The 18,510-nt window shown below is 35.2% G+C and overlaps 2 protein-coding genes and 1 pseudogene across 2 annotated transcripts in view; 1 reads left to right on the forward strand and 2 right to left on the reverse strand.

Annotated features, from left to right (window-relative positions):
- LOC127795513 (E3 UFM1-protein ligase 1 homolog) overlaps nucleotides 1-10,249 on the forward strand; it is a 29,359-nt gene extending 19,110 nt beyond the window's left edge. Inside the window, exons 19-20 of the mRNA XM_052327252.1 lie at nucleotides 8,824-8,916; nucleotides 9,834-10,249. Of these exons, the coding sequence (XP_052183212.1) occupies nucleotides 8,824-8,916; nucleotides 9,834-9,935 (195 nt within the window). The 3' untranslated portion in view covers nucleotides 9,936-10,249. The remainder of the gene's footprint in view (nucleotides 1-8,823; nucleotides 8,917-9,833) is intronic.
- Nucleotides 10,250-10,658: 409 nt separating this feature from the next.
- LOC127786800 (cysteine-rich receptor-like protein kinase 15) lies at nucleotides 10,659-12,240 on the reverse strand (annotated as a pseudogene).
- A 4,048-nt stretch (nucleotides 12,241-16,288) lies between these two features.
- On the reverse strand, nucleotides 16,289-17,356 carry LOC127795577 (cysteine-rich repeat secretory protein 38-like). Its single transcript, XM_052327352.1, has one exon. It carries the CDS (start codon nucleotides 17,276-17,278, stop codon nucleotides 16,511-16,513), a length of 768 nt encoding a protein of 255 aa, XP_052183312.1. The 5' UTR covers nucleotides 17,279-17,356; the 3' UTR covers nucleotides 16,289-16,510.
- Between the last annotated feature and the right edge of the window lie 1,154 nt (nucleotides 17,357-18,510).

An 18,510-nucleotide genomic window follows, 5' to 3' on the forward strand; every position in this document is an offset into this window, starting at 1 on the left:
CTACTCCTATAAAATAGGAGAATTGTTAGGAGAAAAATCAGGAGTTTTTGTAGCAGATTTTTTAGGATTTTTGTGTATATATGTTTTCCAGATCAATGAAATCAGTGAGAGTGTTTTCCCTAATTCTTCTACCTAGTTTCTTCATGGTATTAGAGCAAGGTTCTTGTGGCACTTGGTAGCTAGGGTTCTATACTAGAAAGGACTCTTAGGCTCACGCAATGGCTGAGATTCCAACAAGCAGCGAGGCCTCAACCACCAATCCTCTTCCGATGAAGAACAATCAGGTTCCAATTACTCCTCTTGATAGTCATTCACTTCAGATTACTCTACACAAGCTGAATGGAACCAACTTTCGAGAGTGGTCCCAATCAGTTATGTTGGTAGTTCGAGGGAAAGGTAAAGCAAGCTATCTAACTAGAGATATTGCAAAACTGAGCAACGAGTTAGCAACTTATGGAGTATGGGAAGCTGAGAATGCTATGGTTATAGCTTGGCTAGTAAACTCTATGGAACCCAAGATTGGAAGAACTTATTTATTCTATGAAACAGCTAGTGAGATTTGGAAGGCTATCAAGGAGATTTACTTAGATCTTGAAAACACAGCCCAAAGTTTTCAAGTCCAGTCTATCATCCACACTACAAAGCAAGGTAATAACTCTATTACTGAATATTATAACACCTTGACTGAATTATGGCAGGAGATGGATTTCTTGTATGAGATTAAATGGGAATGCTCAATGGATGGAAGAAAGTATGACAAGATGGTGGAGAAAGAAATAGTTTTTGACTTCTTACATGGTCTAAACTCGTATTTAGATGAAGTAAGAGGCAGATTACTTGGAACTAAGCCATTTCCAACTTTCGAGAGAAGTGTTTGCTGAAGTAAGAAGGGAATAAAGTAGGAAGAAAGTGATGTTTCCTGCCTCCTCTAATCATTCAAACAACAAGGTATACTTTCAAAATTCTGCTCTAAATATATCTCGAGGAAAGCTTCCAATCACAACTAAAGGGGAGATGCAAAAGACAAACAGTGGTGTGATCACTGTAATAAACCCTATCATACTAGGAAAATTTGCTTGAAGATACATGGAAAGCCAGCCAATGGAAAACCAAGAAATTAGCGAAAAGGAGGTCAGTCCACATACTTGGTAGAAGATGAAAAAGGAAGTTCAACTATGGTTTCTCTTACAAAAAATCAACTAGAGGCTCTACAATAGCTACTAAGCCTAACTAAAGTGCATAAGGCGGCTGAAAGTGCAGACAACAATCCAATGGTTTCCTTGGCAAAACAAGGTAATATAAGTCACTCCCTATTTTCTCAAAGGTTTCTTACAAATTTTTAGATCATAGACATTGGAGCATTAGACCACATGACAGGTTTTCTCTAAATTTTACCTAATTATGAACCTTGTAAGTAGGGCATTACTATGTTTATGGTTGATGGCACAACCTCCCTAGCCCAAGAGAGAGGAACAACTTACATAGCAGGCTTAACTCTAAACTCAGTACTTTATGTACCAAACTTGAGATGCAACTTGCTATCAATAAGCAAAATATCTAAAGAAAGGAATTGCTTAGTAACATTTTCCCACTCTCATTGTGTTTTTCAAGACATATCCTTGGGGAGGATGATTGGCAAAATTGAGAAAAATGATGTACTTTATCAAATTTCCAGGCTAGAGTATCCTACAGAATTTAGGTTTTCTGTTCAATCCTCTTTAGCTAGTGTTTCGGAATTTGAACTAATGTTATGGCATTAAAGATTAGGACATCCTAGCTTAGAATATCTTAAAGTTTTGTACCCTTCTCTTCCTAACAATAAAATTCAGAATTTGTATTGTGAACATTGTATCCTTGTAAAGCAAACCAAGAGTTCTCATCCTAATCATATCTATAAACCTTCAAAACCATTTCATTTGATTCATAGCAACATTTGGGGACCAGCTAGGACTCCCAACCTAACAAACACTCGATGGTTCATCACATTTATCGATGACCACACAAGAGTATGTTGGGTGGTCCTAATGAAAGACAAATCTGAAACCTATATTGTTTTCAAAAGGTTTTATCAAATGGTTAAAAATGTTTTTCAAGCACCTATTCATATGCTGAGATTTGATAATGGTCGAGAGTACTTCTCTAATGAATTCAATCAATACTTAAATGAGCATGGTATTGTTCACCAAAGCTCATGTCTTTACAATCCCCAACAAAATGGGATAGCTGAAAGAAAGAATCGGCATCTCCTTGAGACAACAAGAGCCTTGATGTTTGCTAAATCAATTCCAAATATCTATTGGGGAGAAGTTGTCATTATAGTAGCCTATCTCATCAATAGACTTCCTTAAAAAACCCTGGGGTTTAAAACCCCCTTGAAGGTATTCCTTGAATCTTTTCCCAACCATACTAGGGTCTTGAATTGTCTTTCCGCTAATGTCTTTTGATGTACTGTTTTTGTACACGAAAACCAATTCACTCAATCTAAATTGGACCCTAAAGCACTCAAGTGCATATTTGTTGGTTACTCCCCTACTCAGCAAGGATATAAATGTTATGACCCCACTAATCGAAAATTCATTATCTCTTGTGATGTTTTATTTATCGAGCATCAATCTTTTTTTCAGAACACCCTTATGTAGGAAGTACCTCCAAAACAAATGATGTTTGGGGTACAATCACTCCTATTTCTGATCATTCTACTCCTATTTTTCCCTTTGATTTGTTACCAAACCTTATTCTCAATCCTAAAAAATTTTCAGATCACCCCGAATTTAGTTTAGATTCCATTCCTCCAGCCCTAAACCAGCAAGGGGGAGAGAAAAAGAACACCAAAATTCAAGAAGATGTTCGGGTATAAAATAAACCACCTCTAATGGTTTGGTTTATTCAAGAAGACCCCGTGATCCTTAGCCAACCAAATCATCCAATCCGGAGATAAGTCCATAAAATGTGGTTGCAAGAGATATTGAGGTACAAAACAGATTTGAAGATGATCTAGGTATTCCAATTGCTCTACAAAAAGGGATAAGATCTTGTATAGAGCATCCTATCTCAAATTATCTTGGATGCTCAAGATTATCTCCTTAATATAGATCATTCACTGTCAGTCTTGATAGTGTGAATATTCCAAGTGATATATATTAGGCACTACAAGATGAAAGATGGAAAGCAATTGTCCTAGAAGAGATGAAAGCATTGCAAAAGAATGATACATGGGAAGTCATGGAATTACCAGAGGGAAAGAAAACAGTAGTTAGCAAGTGAATGTTCACTATAAGTAAAAATCTGATGGAGGAATTGACAGGTACAAGGCAAGACTTGTAACCCAAGGATTCACTCAAACTCAGGACTTGGACTATGAAGAAACATTTGCTCTAGTGACCAAACTGAATTCAATTCGGGTTTTATTATCATTGGCAATAAACCTGGACTGGAGATTACCTAAATTGGATATAAAAAATGTTTTCTTGAATGAAGAGTTGGAAGAGGAAATCTATATGAAAATACCTTCAGGTTTTGGGGATGATGATACAAGAGGAAAGGTACGCAAGCTAAAAAAATCACTATACGGTCTTAAATAATCTCCTAGAGGTTGGTTTAAGAGGTTTAGTGACACCTAACACAAACTTGGATACAAGCAAGGGCAGACTGACCACACTTTATTTACCAAGATCGAAGAAGATGGAAGAAAAATAATTCTAATAGTGTATGTGGATGATATCATCATCACGGGAGACAACAATCAAGAGATTGAGAAATTAAAGCATCAATTGAAACAAGCATTCGAGGTAAAAGAGTTGGGGGAATTAAGATACTTCATTGGATTGGAACTGGCAAGAAGCAAGGAGGGAATATTTATATCACAAGGGAAATATACCCTATTTTTGTTAAGGGAAACAAGCAAACTAGGGTGTAAACCAGCAAGTACTCCCCTAGAGACCAATTGGAGGAACAAAGAAGAGAAAGACGAATATTAGGTTGACAAAGGAAGATTTCAACGCTTGGTAGGGAAGCTTATCTATTTATCTCACACAAGGCTATATATTGCCTATGCTATGAGCATCATTAGTTAATTCATGCATCTCCCAACTAAAAGACATCTTGAAATAGCTTACCATATCCTCATATATCTCAAAGGAACACTTGGAAAAGGGTTGTTGTTCAAGAAAAGTGATGATAGAGGGATTATTGGCTATGCAGATTCAAATTGGGCAGGTTCCATTGAAGATAGTAGATCCACATTAGGGTATTGTACTAAGTTGTGGGGAAACTTAGTGACTTGGAGCAATGCAGAAACAGAGTATCGAGCCATTGCTCAAGGGATTTGTGAGATAGTGTGGATAGAAAGATTGATGAAGGATCTTGCTATGCCTCTATCATCCCCTAAAGTACTCTATAGTGATAGCAAATTAGCTATCAACATTGTAAACAACCTGGTGCAGCACGATCGAATGAATCAAGTCAAAATTGACAGGTATTTCGTCAAGCAAGAGATGGAAGAAGGAGACATAAGACTCACTTATGTCTCTACATAAGATTAAGAAGCAGATATCCTAACTAAAGCCATGCAAAAATAAGGTTTTGAAGCTCTTAGAGGCAAACTGAGAATGATTGACATCTATTTCTCAGCTTAAGGGGGAGTGTCGGAGGAAGCTCAGGAGTCTTGGATAGCAATCTTGTGCAGATAAGGAGTCCAAACAAAAAAGATAAATCTTAAAGTTATCCTAATTATTGTTGGATTAGATCTATAAAATAGATAAGAAAGGGTTGTGCTCTACTCCTATAAAATAGGAGAATTGTTAGGAAAAACATTAGGAGTTTTTGTAGCAAATTTTTTAGGAGAAGTTTTAGGATTTTTGTGTATATATTTTCCAAATCAATGAAATCAGAGTGTTTTCCCTAATTCTTCTACCTAGTTTCCTTAGAAAGAAATAGACGTTTCATTAAAGATGCATTATGTTCATAGAGCTCTTGGTGAGGTTTGGGATAGAGTTGTTTGACTCTCTCCCTCCAACCCATGAGGGCATTGCATAGTCACCATTCTTTACCCAAGAGGAAATTAGCCAGGAATGGATATTGGAAATTTAACTCCATGTCTGCTTTATTTGTATTGTTTTGTATTAATAAGACAATGCTAGGATGCTTGGGTATGACACTCATTTGGGAGGGAACTTCAATTTTACACACTGCTACGAGCAGTGGCGGAGCCATGTACAACCAAGGGTGGGCATTGCCCACCTTGAATTTTTTAAAAAATTCTATTACATATAATAATTTAATTTTTTTTAAAATTTTTTAATTTTTTTTTCTTGAATGCCCACCATGGATTTTTTTTAAAAAAATTGAATTTTGGGTATATTGGTCGATGGGGATAAGGGTGTCAGGTGATTGCCTCTGATTGTCGGAAACCACTGGCCATAGTGGTCGGTGGTGACTGCCAGTGCGTAAACGCATGTTGGGTTTGACTGAAAGTTTAAGTTTAGATCTATAAAATTTGGCCATTAGATTTTACCGATTTTTGGGTATGTTAGTCGATGGGAATAAGGATGTCAGATGGTTGCCTCTAATCGCCGAAAATCACTGACCACAGTGGCTGGTGGCGACTGCCAGTGCGTTTTTCAATACTGGCTGAAAATTAAAAATAAGATATATGAAAATCTGGCCCACTTTTCTTTTGTGTATGTTAACCTTTCTTGATCGTTTCTTTAACTGTGTTTTAATTAAAGGGATTAATTTTTTTCATTTTCTATTACAAATTTGTCGATTACATATTTGAAATTATGGTAGAAAATATATTTTCTATCATGAAACTTGTCACGGCTCGTCTCCTTAATTGAATTGAAGATCAATGATTAAATGACAGTCTGTCATAAAACTTATCAAGACTTCGTTACGCAATCAAATTGGAGATTAATGATTGAACGACAATTTAGTTGTGTATTTTGAAAAATATATATTTAATAAAATTAATAATGATATTATTATGCAACGTTATTAAAATATGAAAATGCAACAATTGTATAATTTATTGATACATATATTTTTAATATTATACTATTTTAAATTTTTTATACTATTTAATTTTTGCCCAGCTTGCTTAAAATTTCTAGCTCTGCCCTTGGCTAGGTGCTTAGTTATGAAAGGTGACAAGCTTTCATTGTAAGGCTATTTGGAGAGGGAGAGTACTGCCAGAGTTTCCCTTTTGTTGGACACATGCGTCCATTCTCAAAATTGATAACTTGAGGATAGCACACATGATGTCTAATTGATGAGGGGTGTTTGTGGATCTCCTCTCCTATTATCTAGTGGCTCGGTAGCTCCAGTGTTTTGTTTTTGACTTACTCGAAGTTTCTTGGGTAATGCCCATGATGTAGGGCAAAAAAGTTGATTTTAGGTACTAGTATTTTTTATTTTATTTCTTTTTTAGGCTATTAGCTCCAAAAAGTCAAAACTTTTTGAGTTGTGACGATTTTATCCAATCCTTCTAATTTTGGCAATTAATGTCGAATTTGTAAAGTTAGTAGCAATTTTGGCCAAATTGAAATAACAGGCTGCCCAGCTCGTTATTTCATTTTTTGTATAATTTTTTTTAATAAAATGTTAAATACATTTTTTTGAGTGAGTTTAATTTTTTTGTTACAGGAAGATTAGTTAAACAAATCACCCCCACTTTCTTTTTAAATAGCTCTAATTCTAGCCAAATTGAAATAACAGGTTTCCTAGTCGTAGAATTTTGTTAAATACAGCTTTGTATAATAGTTTAACATTTTATTATAAAAAAAATATATCATTCAAATGTAATATATTTGCTGTGTGACTCTAAAAAGAAAGGGATTATTTTAATATTTATGTGTAATATAGGAAGAGAGTTTATGTTTTTTTTTTTGGCACCTTTTTAAGGGAGTATAATATTCTATCTTGTATTTCAAAAAATTCTGGTGAATGTATATGTGTGTGTATTACTTTAGTTGCCTTCATGAAATAATTATTCATTATTGCTTATAAAGACTTTGTTATCTGTTGAATTTTTTTTTTTTTACATAAATTTATGTTTGGACTTTCCAAGTAGGACAATTTTTTTTTCTTTGTCCTACTTGGACCACCATCGTAGTTAATGGCAGTGGCGACAATTGAAAGTATTTAACTCTTCATTCCTACTGCCATTGCACCGAATGTATTTAAACTTTAATAAGATTTTAGGGACTGTTTAAAAATAAAATGAGAGTGAGGGTGATTTGTTGTGGGGCTATCTAAAAAATTGGTCTGAGATGGAAGGGACTGTTTGTTTGAAGCTATTTAAAAAGAAAGTGAGAGTGATTTGTTTAGCTGATCTTCCTGTAACAAAAAAATTAAACTCACACTCAAAAAAATGTATTTAACATTTTATTATAAAAAAAAATTGTACAAAAAATGAAATAACGGGCCGGGCAGCCCGTTATTTCAATTTGGCTAAAATTGCTAACTTTACAAATTCAGCCTTAATTGCCAAAATTAGAAGGATTGGATAAAATCGCCACAACTCGAAAAGTTTTGGCTTTTTTTGTGCTAATAGCCCTTCTTTTTTTTGTTTTTCTTTAATTGATGCAGAACCCAAAAGAAGAACACAAAAACTACTAATAGCTAAAACACTATATATAACCTAAACACTACGTTCAGGACAACCCTAAACACTATATATATGCACAACTAATAGCTATGATCCTACCCTAATTAGGATTCCATAATCCCAATCTAATTAGGATTCTTAACTTGTGGAAACAAAAGAAATTAGGAAACAAACTAGAATAGGAAATATACAAAAGAATAATAATCAGTACTAATACCTAAAATCTACTTTTCTTTCCTACACGAAAAAACAAAAAAAGAAATAAAATAAATAATACTATTTTTAAAATCTACTTCTTTGTTCTACATGAAAAAAACAAAAAAGAAATAAAATAAACAATACTAATTCCTAAAGTCTACTTTTCTGTCCTATATCTGCCCAGTTCCACGTTGGATCTTTTTCCACACTTGAGGCAATCAGTTGCCCAAAAAGTTTGAGATTAGCTTGAAATATGACTCCTTTTTGTATATCATGGTGTTTATGGTGGGAAGAAACAAAAGAGTTTTTGAAAGGTGTTAAGAGTTCATTGCATTTCCTTTAAGAAACAGTTCTTGTTTTCCTCTCTTTTATGGCTCAAATAGGATTCTCCTTTTTATATATCCTCTTTTGCATCTTTTGTTGATGGAACTTTCCCTTCAGATAGTTAGGTTCATAGGTTTTGTTTTTGTTTTTCTTTATACAAGGTTCGCCCCATTTAGTTTTCTCAATTATATTTTTCTTAACCAAAAAGAAAGAAATTGTCACGCGTTGCCGACCCTATGGCTACATTTTACTGCCAATTTAATTCCTTTTGCATTACTAATCTTGACTAATCTTGCTGTAATTTTTATTTCAGTATTTCCTTATTAGTTGATTGGACAATTAGAATATTCCTATGCATGTGGATAGCTGGGTGTCTGTTGCAACAGCCGGGCTGGGGAATCTGCCCTTGGGCAGCCTATCCGTTACATGGCTATGGAAAGCATGAAATGAGAAATTATTAAATTCTACTTCTCTCTACGTCTCTTCCCCCCCTCTCTCTCTTTTCTCTCTTTCTTCTCAATATCGTTTCTGCGCCTACTCTATTCTGAGCAGCACCTACTTCGATCCCAACCGGATTGGAAAGAAAGCCATTGTCATGCTTGGGTCATGACAGAAATGAAGATGCATTGCAATTTTTTTATGGTCAGATTAATTTCTTCCCTGTTCTGTCTCTCAAGGTCGTGACAATGTTTCAGGAAAAATTAGATGATTCGGCATACAAGATCTTAATGGATTACCATAGTGCAACCGTGGCCCTTTTGGCACTGATGTCTTCTGCACCTGATGATGTGAGTAAATTTTCATTTGTTCCTAATGTAATTGTTCTCTCTGATTGTACATTCTTCTTCTGAAACTTCTTAATCTTTGTAACGGGAAACTTGGTGTTGTGCTAGTAATGGGGTGATACTGACAAATCTAAAGGGAAATGCTCCTGCCCTTGTACTAGTAATGACATTTTGCTGGCATTAATAAGGAAAAGATTTTGTCCCGTGCAAGGAGGAATTGATAAGTTGATTTATTGGAAGAAATTTGAAAGCTTTGTCAGATTATTTTTTAAATTTGTGGTAAAGTCCATTCAATATTGCTGTATTCTGTGACAAGGATGTTTTCAAGTAAACCTTTTTCTTGGTAATTTCAGGTTTGGTCAATAAAATTGATACATGGCAAAAGTCTGATGACCATAATTTTTCCCATTGACCATATTTGAACATTCTATTATCTCAATATTTCCACTATTTTATTGTTTTCCTTCCCCAACATTATCAAAGCGGGAAGCCTCATGCAGTGGGACAACCTTTTATTGTTTTCCTATGCATCTTCCTTTATTTCCGTTGTGTTGGGTTTATATTCTGTATCTCGTCATACATTTGAGGTTTTTTTTTTTTTTTCTCCCCTAGGTGAAGTATTTGTTATTTTAATCACATGTTGTTTCCCTTATATATCCCATTGTTTCGGAATTAGAGATGTTGGATAATGTTTCCCACATCTCCAACATCTTTGCTAATGCGTTTATTGCCTGAAATATAATTTTCACTTTTTTGTCATCCCCATTAATAGCATATGACTTTTTACAAGATATAGAATATTACTCAAATTTAAGGCCATGACGACAATTATTGTTTCTGAGACTGGTAAGCATCGATATGTTTTCTTTTGCGTGTGGGTCATTTATTGACCTTGGATGCTTGTATTTCTTTGTGGCCAGGATGAGGGCTGTGCATCTGACAGAATTTTGAGTAAGAGGGAGCTACTCGAAGGTTTAATGCCAGCACTCAAAGGCTTGGTCCTGAGTTCCTCCAAATCTTGAAAGAGCAAAATGTTATATTCGCCATGATTCAAATTTGCACAAGAATATGATTTAGTTACACCTTAGAATAGATGCATATATTATCTTAACAAAGATGATGCTTGGTGTGGAAGAAGTATGAACCATAGGTATTCTACCCAGCTATAGCAGTTCATACGGTTTCAGTGGAAGATCAGATGGATGATGGGAAAAGGGTTTAGACCTTCAGATTCTAGGAATGTCCGAGGACAGAATGAAAACTTACTGCAATTTTGTATCGCAGGGAACGGTTGGTGTTTCTCATTATCAGGATGAAAAATTGGAAAGTTCATGCACTGATGGACATAATTATGTTCAAGTGGATAACTTTTCATAGTAAATGGCAATCTGCATGAGATGAGAGTTATTTGTAAGACGCAATGAATGACAGTAGCATGAGAGGATGTGGTCTGCCCATGAAATGGGATTAACACAGTTTTATTAAAGTGAAGGAAGTTTTATTTAACTGAAAAGGTAAAAATAATTTATCATCTTTCCTTCCAACTATTTTGTGCAGAGATCTATGAACTATTGCGGACCTAACTCAGTAATGGAAAATGTGTTCAGCGATGCGTTGTTCGATTGACTACTGGACTCTGTCCTTGTAGGATCAAACTCGTGACACACAAAGAAGATCGGTTCTGAAGGCTGCGGGAGGCTAACAGAGATGCTGTTAAGCATGGGAATAACAAAAGCCATGGTTGGTCATTCTGCAACATCATCCTGAACGCAGAGCAACCCAAGTGAACGCATTTTATCATGTCTTGAATCGAATTCAATGTAGCCCTCAATGTGGGATCGATCAAGCTTGTTGCTGTTCCTGCTCACCAATTCGTCCAAGCCTGCATTCATATTCAACATTTCAATTAAGCTCTTAGGAATTGACTTCATTTTCGATTAGTAAGTTTTGAGGATACTCAAAAGACTTACAAAGCTCATAAGGTCTTCTATGGTATCGGCAGTAATAAAATAGATGTTTTTCTTACCACTGATAATTTCCAAAACTTGAACACCATAGTTAAAGACATCTGACTTAACCAAAAAGTGCTTGTGCATTGACTATTTTGGAGTCATATATTCACTATAATAAAAATTAGATTGAGTCATTGTTAGTAACATATTACCCTGTGTTTGATTTAACTGTTGCAAGAATTTTATAGAGATCTATATTTCATCCATACCCCCAAAATGTAAACTTACTATATCCCTACAATTTGACTTGTATCTCCTAGTGTTTTATTCCTGGCCCTGCCAAAATTAGGAATTTTAGGGTGTATTTTTTAGTCTAATAAACTATTACCATCTTTAAGATCACAATGAATAATTCGAAGTTGCCAATCTTCAAGATGATATAGAAGTTCCCTTGGAGTGTCTTCTATGATTTTGTAATGTCTATCCCAATCTAACTCTTCTTGTTTCTTGGGATCTAGAATTGTTCAAGCATATGATTGAATCAAAATCAAAAGGAGTAAGAACATATCCAAAACAATATCTTTGAGATGGAGTTCAATACAAATAGTAGCATATTTGTGTTACTTCATAATAAATAGACAAAAATTACTTATATAATTCTACATTGACTTGATTAAAAGCATTACCATTTGGTAACAACAAAAGATTCATACCAAATATGAGTCTTTCTTCTTCATTGAGACAAAAACCCAGGAGTCCAACCAAATTTCTGTGTTGAAGTTTGGCTACCAGCATTATCTCATTCTTAAACTCTATGTCTCCTTACTCAGAAATTTTATACAATCTCTTCATAGTTTTTCTTGTCTATTTGAAAGTCGACCCTAAAAGTATAGTAGAATAAATTGTAATGAAGACCACTAAATAAGGGTCTTCAAAAAAATTGGCTCACCGTGAAAACTGGCTGAACTGCACCGCACCACACCGTGTGGTTTTATTGGGTGAGCGGTTCGATGCAGTTTAAGAAAATTGTAAACTGCGTGGTTTGCGATTTAGAGATTTCACGGTTCAGTTTTATACCAAATTGCCTGCGCAATATTGTAATAATAAAATAAATAAAATATAAAATATAAAAGGCAGTATGGAACCCCAACCTTCCATTTTATTTCTTCCCTGTCTTCTCTCTACCAGTGTCGCACTGCATGCTTCTAACCCTAAGATGATCCCTTAGCTCTACTAGGAAGGAAGTTGTAAGTCTTTGTGCAAGAAAGAAAGAGAGAGAGAGGGGGGGGGGGGGGGGGTCGACGGCTAGTGGGGAGCCATGCCCCTCACCATTGACACCGACGGTGGCCTTGGAGTGCAAATCAGATCCGCTCATCGCTATTGGCCCAATCTTCCCTAGATCCGACCTCCTCCTTTGATCTTACCATCGATTGTCGTAGCTGATGCCCAGATTTGGCCCATCGTTGCATGGCCTCCTTAGATTCGATCGTTGACGCCCGTCGGTAAGTTTGATCATTCGAGGAGAAGTGTCCATGCGAGCCAAGGAAAAGCATTTGCCGGTGGGTTAGGAGGCTATTTGGCTTAGCGGTTTTTTCCATAGCTTTTAAGTTATTTAGCTTTCAAGTTAAAAGTTAAATAGTATTTAAGTTGATAATGTGTTTGGATAAATGTGCTTTGAAGTTAGCAATTAATATTTATGTGTTTGGTTTGAAAGAGCTCATAAGTTATTAAAACTTGATAAAAAAACCAAAACAGACATGATATTGAATGATGTAAAATTTTATTATTAAATTTATATAATTATTAAAAATATATTAATACAATATTACTATATATATTATATATGTTATATATAATAATAACATATATTATTTTGTGTTATATATATACATATAACATATATTATTGTTGTTTTATATATAGATATATACACTATATATATACAGACCTGCACCAACGAGAAGAACAGGGTAATGGCGCGACCCACTGATGACGGCTTGAAGCGGCTATGCTGGACGATGCTGATGACGGAACTGGAGGAGAGGCAATGGTGACGACGAATCTAGAGGAGGGACGACTGCGAGGGTGGATCTGTGAAGGAGGGGTGATGGCAAATCTGTGAGGGAAGATAAAGAAGAAAGGGAAGGTGTAAATATTCAAAATGTTTGAGGGTAAAATAGTAATACCATTAGTCAACGCAATAGCTTCTTTCGCAGAAGCTGGGGGGTACCAACTTTCCTCAAACGCTATTATGGTGGCATTTCAGCTACCTAACTTTTAAGCTAATTTTGGTTGCCAAATACTTCACCCAAAAAAGCTGCTTAGCTGAAAAGCTGGTTATGCAGCTTATAAGCGATCAAATCGCTAAGCCAAACAACCTCTAGATCTCACTGCCAAGGAGAAGTGAGGAAATCGTTGTCGCCTGCTGGTAAGTCTGATCGTCCGAGGAAGAAGCGTCCACCTCGAAGCCAAACTGCGTCAAACCCCGAAAACTAAACATTCAACAAATTGTCAAAATCGCATATGCGGTTTGGTATAGTTTTCGTCACCAAATCAGACCGCATATGCAGTTTGACGTATTAAAAAGTTAAAAAATTGGCCAAATCGAACTGTGAACACCTCTACCACCAAACAAGAAACTTAGGACTTATTCTTTTTGTTGTTTTCAAGTCATTTTTAATTTTTTATTTTCTAAAATGATGAAAATGTATTTATTTTGTTATTTTCAAAAACTCTTTTTTGAAAATAAGAAAAAATTTATAAAGAAAATCTAAAACTCCAAAACATTATTTTGGCTGTTTTGAGTGAAAACAAGTGCAAAATTTGAAAACGCGAAAAACGGTTGTTTTACGCGTCCCAATTTTGCACAATAACCTTTCTCTTCCTTCTTTCTTATCTATTCTCTTATCTTCCTTCTCAAGACTCACCCGTTGACCACTCCCGCCATCGCCATTGCCATCACCTCTGTGAGCCTCTGTCGATCGCCATCACCTCTATAAATCATTGATTTTGTGTCTGGCTGAAGGTTTTAAGCTTAGATCTATGGAGATTTGGCTATTGGATCTTGTTGGTTTTTGGGTATATTGGTCTATGGAGATAAGGGTGTCAGGTGGCTGCATTTGATCACTGAAAACCACCAGCCACAGTGGTTGTTAGGGTGTCACGGGGATAAAGGTCTCAGGTGGCGATTGCTAGTGCGTTTACGTGAGTATTGGGTTTGACCGAAAGTTTAAGCGTAGATTTATGGAGATTCGACCGTTGGATGTTGCTGGTTTTTTAGTATGTTGGTCGATGGGGATGAAGGTGTCAGGTGGTTACCTCTGATCGTCGAAAACCACTAGCCACGGTGGCTACTGATAGTGTGAATTTCAATTTTGGCCAAAAATTAAAAATCAGATCTATAAAAATTCAGTCGTTAAATCTGGCTCATTTTTGTGTATGTTAACCTTCTTGTCTTGGCATTTCTAATGGTAGGCTCTGATCGTGGGAATCTCTGGCTAGCAGTGGTCGCTGGTGATCACTAGTGGTGGCGGTTGTGGTTAGTTTAAACTGTTTATTGAATAAAATATTATAAAATAATTTTTCTCTAAAGTAAATGTATTTTTTAATTTTTTATTTTAAGAAATAATTTTTTAGAATAATAAAAGGAACGCATTTTCAAAAATTTTGAAATAAATACCCAAAATACAAAACTAAAAATAAATTCAAAACTCAAAATTAAAAATTAAAAACTGAAACACTAACTGAGATTTCCTATTTACATGTAAATGCTCCAATTATTATTATTATTACCCAGTAAACAGCACCAAATCCACCATGTCCCAGCTTATTATCCTCAGAAAAGTCATCTGTTGCGGTGCTAATTGTGGCGAAGTCACATTGCAAGGATTCAACAGAGCAAATCTCATCCACAGTTTCATAAACTAACAAATAATTACCATCAGTAGAGAGATGAATTAATTAATTAATTAATTAGTGGACATTGTTCGGAATCCAGAGAATATAAATAACAAGATAAAAGTGAGAGAAAACGGAATTTATTTCACTGAAAAAATTCACAAAAGAATTACAACCAAAATTCTCTATTACAAAAACTCTCACACCAACTCTCTCTCTCTCTCTCTTTCTCTGAACCTCTCAAGTTGGGAATCCTCTTAAACTGGGATATATACAATAAGAAGAGTGAATGAGTATACATAGAGAATGCACTGTAAGCATAGTCAATAATGATTAGTCCATCTTACCTAACATGTCACAACTAGCCGATCTTGTCTAGCATGTCAAAGTTGCCTAACTCGCTAACAAGACAAAAATGCCTAACAATCCAAAGAAGTCTAACAAGGCAAAACACACTTGGCTGGACTTCTTCCGACATAATTAAGATATTTGTTTAAACTTACATTCCTTACATTTCTGCTTTGGTTTCCCCTGTTTTTTCTTTCTTCTGAAGATGTAAATGCAAGCAATTAGGATTATTATGAGAAAAGCAACAGCCGAAAGAACGATTGCCAATGTTGGAGTTTTATTGTTATCATTTCCTGCAAAATTCACCACCTCTTCTCTTTAAGCTCAACGTCTGTGAATATATATATTGTATTAGCAAGCTAGATATATACCTGCATGTTGATGATGATTCAGTCTGATTATAGAACCGGAAATTGGTCTCATACTGAATATTGCAGGTAACTTTAAGAACTCTCCCCCCAATCCGATTATTGCAACACACACACCGCCAGTTCATTGATGGCCTCATCAAAAGCGACGACTCCATTGAATGACAAAGGAAAGAGAGCAGGAATCTTGTTTCTTTTCCTTTATTGCTGTTGGCCTAATTTTCTTTTCATTTTCATTTCATGGATCAAACATTTCGTTTGTGATAATTACGAAATTTCTTATTTTGACAAAGGAAACAGTTTGATTTTTTTTTTCCCTTTAAAAATATACACATATGTTATCATAATTCTCAAAATGGCCATACAAGATGGTAATTTTGTGCAAAGAAGAATTGAGATCTTGTATTATAAATTTAAAGTTGCGAGTTTGATTTTTAATTCTATACATATTTGGTAATCTAATGCAGTAAGGCTTACATAAATAACGAGATTAATATATAAAATCGAAAGAGATTGTAAGGGTGCATATAAAATCAATTGTGTAATGAAGACAAAGTGCGTTATATTTTGATTTCTTTGAGTTCCTTAATAAAGTTGGACTTTTAAGTGAAAAAAACAAGAAACTTTTAAGCAAAACCAAATGGAGTGAGTGCTGGAGGGCTGGAGAGCAAACAAATTAAGAACTAGAGAGATTTCTCCACCGCTACCCCTCTATCAAACCCATTATTATTAATACATGCTGAGCAAATCACGAACGATATATAGCCAAGTCCCAGAAAAGATGAACAGAACTTATTGAGATACTTCGAATTGATATAGAGATCGGATCACATAATATTCATTTCAGAGCCACCAGTGATGAGTGAATAACGTACAGAGAAGAATCCCCATTAATGTTGTACAAGATGAAGGTGATGGATCATTACTACTACTTGGAGATATTGCAGATCCTTCCGGAGGAGACGAATCTGCACGCTCCCTTATTATAAGCAAGCAAGAATTAAACTTCTATATATATACGATAAAAGCAGCTCAACTCAAGGATCGGGTGAGATTGTAGAACTGGAAATTGGTCTCATACTGAATATTGCAGACAACTTTAAGAACTCTCCCTCCAATCCTATTATTGCAACACACCGGCAGTTCACCGATGGCCTCATTCACACAATCGTTACACTGTTTCTCCGACAAATCCGGCGCGCACTGCGCCATCCCGTATATTTTTTGATTGTCCGGGCCCTGCTGGCTGCCCGTGGCGAACTTGAGGTCGGAGCCGCCCTTCGCCGCCTGGCTCCGCAGGCGCCCGAGCAACTCCCTCAGTACCTCTTTGTACCGATCCGCACTCGTGAAGTTGTGCTTGTCGTTATACACGTACACGCTCGGCCTCTCCATGTCCAGGGTAATATTGTAGGGCGAGCGGTATCTCAGCATGCACTGATCGTAGCCCCCGATGGCGGCCTTGTAGTTTGGACAGATCTGTTTGATTTTGGAGGCGGCGTCTTTGACGCAGCTCCGGCAGATGTCGGGCTTCACGTCGCCACGGCAGAGCACGACGGCATTGATTGCGTCTTTGGAAGTTGGGCAGACAGAGGTGTTGTAGAAGCCGTATTTGTTGAGGTTGGGGGCAAGAGATGAGAGGAGAGTGTCGAGATTTTTCTGGTAATGGCTGTTGTTTTGGTAGGTTCCACTCTCTAAGCAGGCTTTAAGGAAGGCGTTCTGAGCAGAGATGGGATTGATTAGGGTTAACAGCACAAGGAAGGAGAGGAGGAAGATGATCAACTGTCCCCACAAGGAATCCATTTCTAGCTCTCTCTCCTAATTTTTTCTTCCCTTCGAATGTATGAGCTTGGCCTTCTTGATGCAGCCTTTGTCGCTTAAAAGAAAGAATTATCATGGGTTTGAAGCACTAAGGCCACCATAGGGACGTGGCAATAGGATAAGGACCACTACTGCGGCTACTACCACCACCACCACTACCATTATTATTTTAAGAGTAATATTAACTATTAAAATAATAATTAAATAGTAATAAATATATTTTATGTTCAGATAATATTTATTTATTATATTTTATTTTAAATATTTAAATAATTTTATTAATTGATAATAAATATATAGTATTTTAAATTATTTAAATATTAAAAACATAATATAATAAATATATATTATATAAAATGAAAATATATTTATTAACATTTATCATAACATTACCCTTTGATTAATATCATTGACTTGGGGTGAAGAGACAACACTGTGCTTAGACATTCTATATTGATGAAAAGACGGTGGAATTGAATGTCAAAGAAAGAGGGAATGAAAGGAGAAATAAATATGGGCTTACCCCTTCCGTTTCTATTGATGGCTTAAATTTTTCTCTACTCTATTTTTTAAAATAAGTAAAATAAAATTATATTAAAATATTTTTTAAATTAAAATATAAAATGATGAAGATAAGTTTAAAAATTATTTTAAATTTTTTTTATCAAACTATTTGTTAAATGTTTAGAAATGCATTGAAAGATAAATGCATCATTTTTTTTATTTGTTCAAGATAAATTTATTTATAAAATCTTCTAAGAGTCACTTATGTGTGATTTATGCATAATTAATTCGAACAACTATAACTTAATCAAATATATATATATAATGATGAAAGAAGTATCGATCTCGTGAGAAATATATCACAATATTAAAATAATTTTAATTTAATTTAAGTTGAACTTAATTAATTAATTGAATGAGTAAAAGGAAGAATAAAAATTAATTAATACAAAATTAAATTATTTTATGAGAAAATTAATAAGTAAATGCAACTCAGATATAAATTTTATTTAATTTAAATTATGTAATTATCTTTTTAATCCAATTCAAATCCCAAAATACCCTTCTCGAATTCTCTTTTCTAGCTTTAAAATATATGCACATGCCAAGTTGCCATCCAATTCTCCAAAGTCTTCAATTTAAATTTCTTTAATATATTATATAGATGGGCAGCGCATTTACTCCAATATCTTCCTCCCGTTTTGACTTCC

Source organism: Diospyros lotus, chromosome 1 (assembly GCF_014633365.1).
Source record: "Diospyros lotus cultivar Yz01 chromosome 1, ASM1463336v1, whole genome shotgun sequence".
Classification (NCBI taxonomy): Eukaryota; Viridiplantae; Streptophyta; class Magnoliopsida; order Ericales; family Ebenaceae; genus Diospyros; species Diospyros lotus.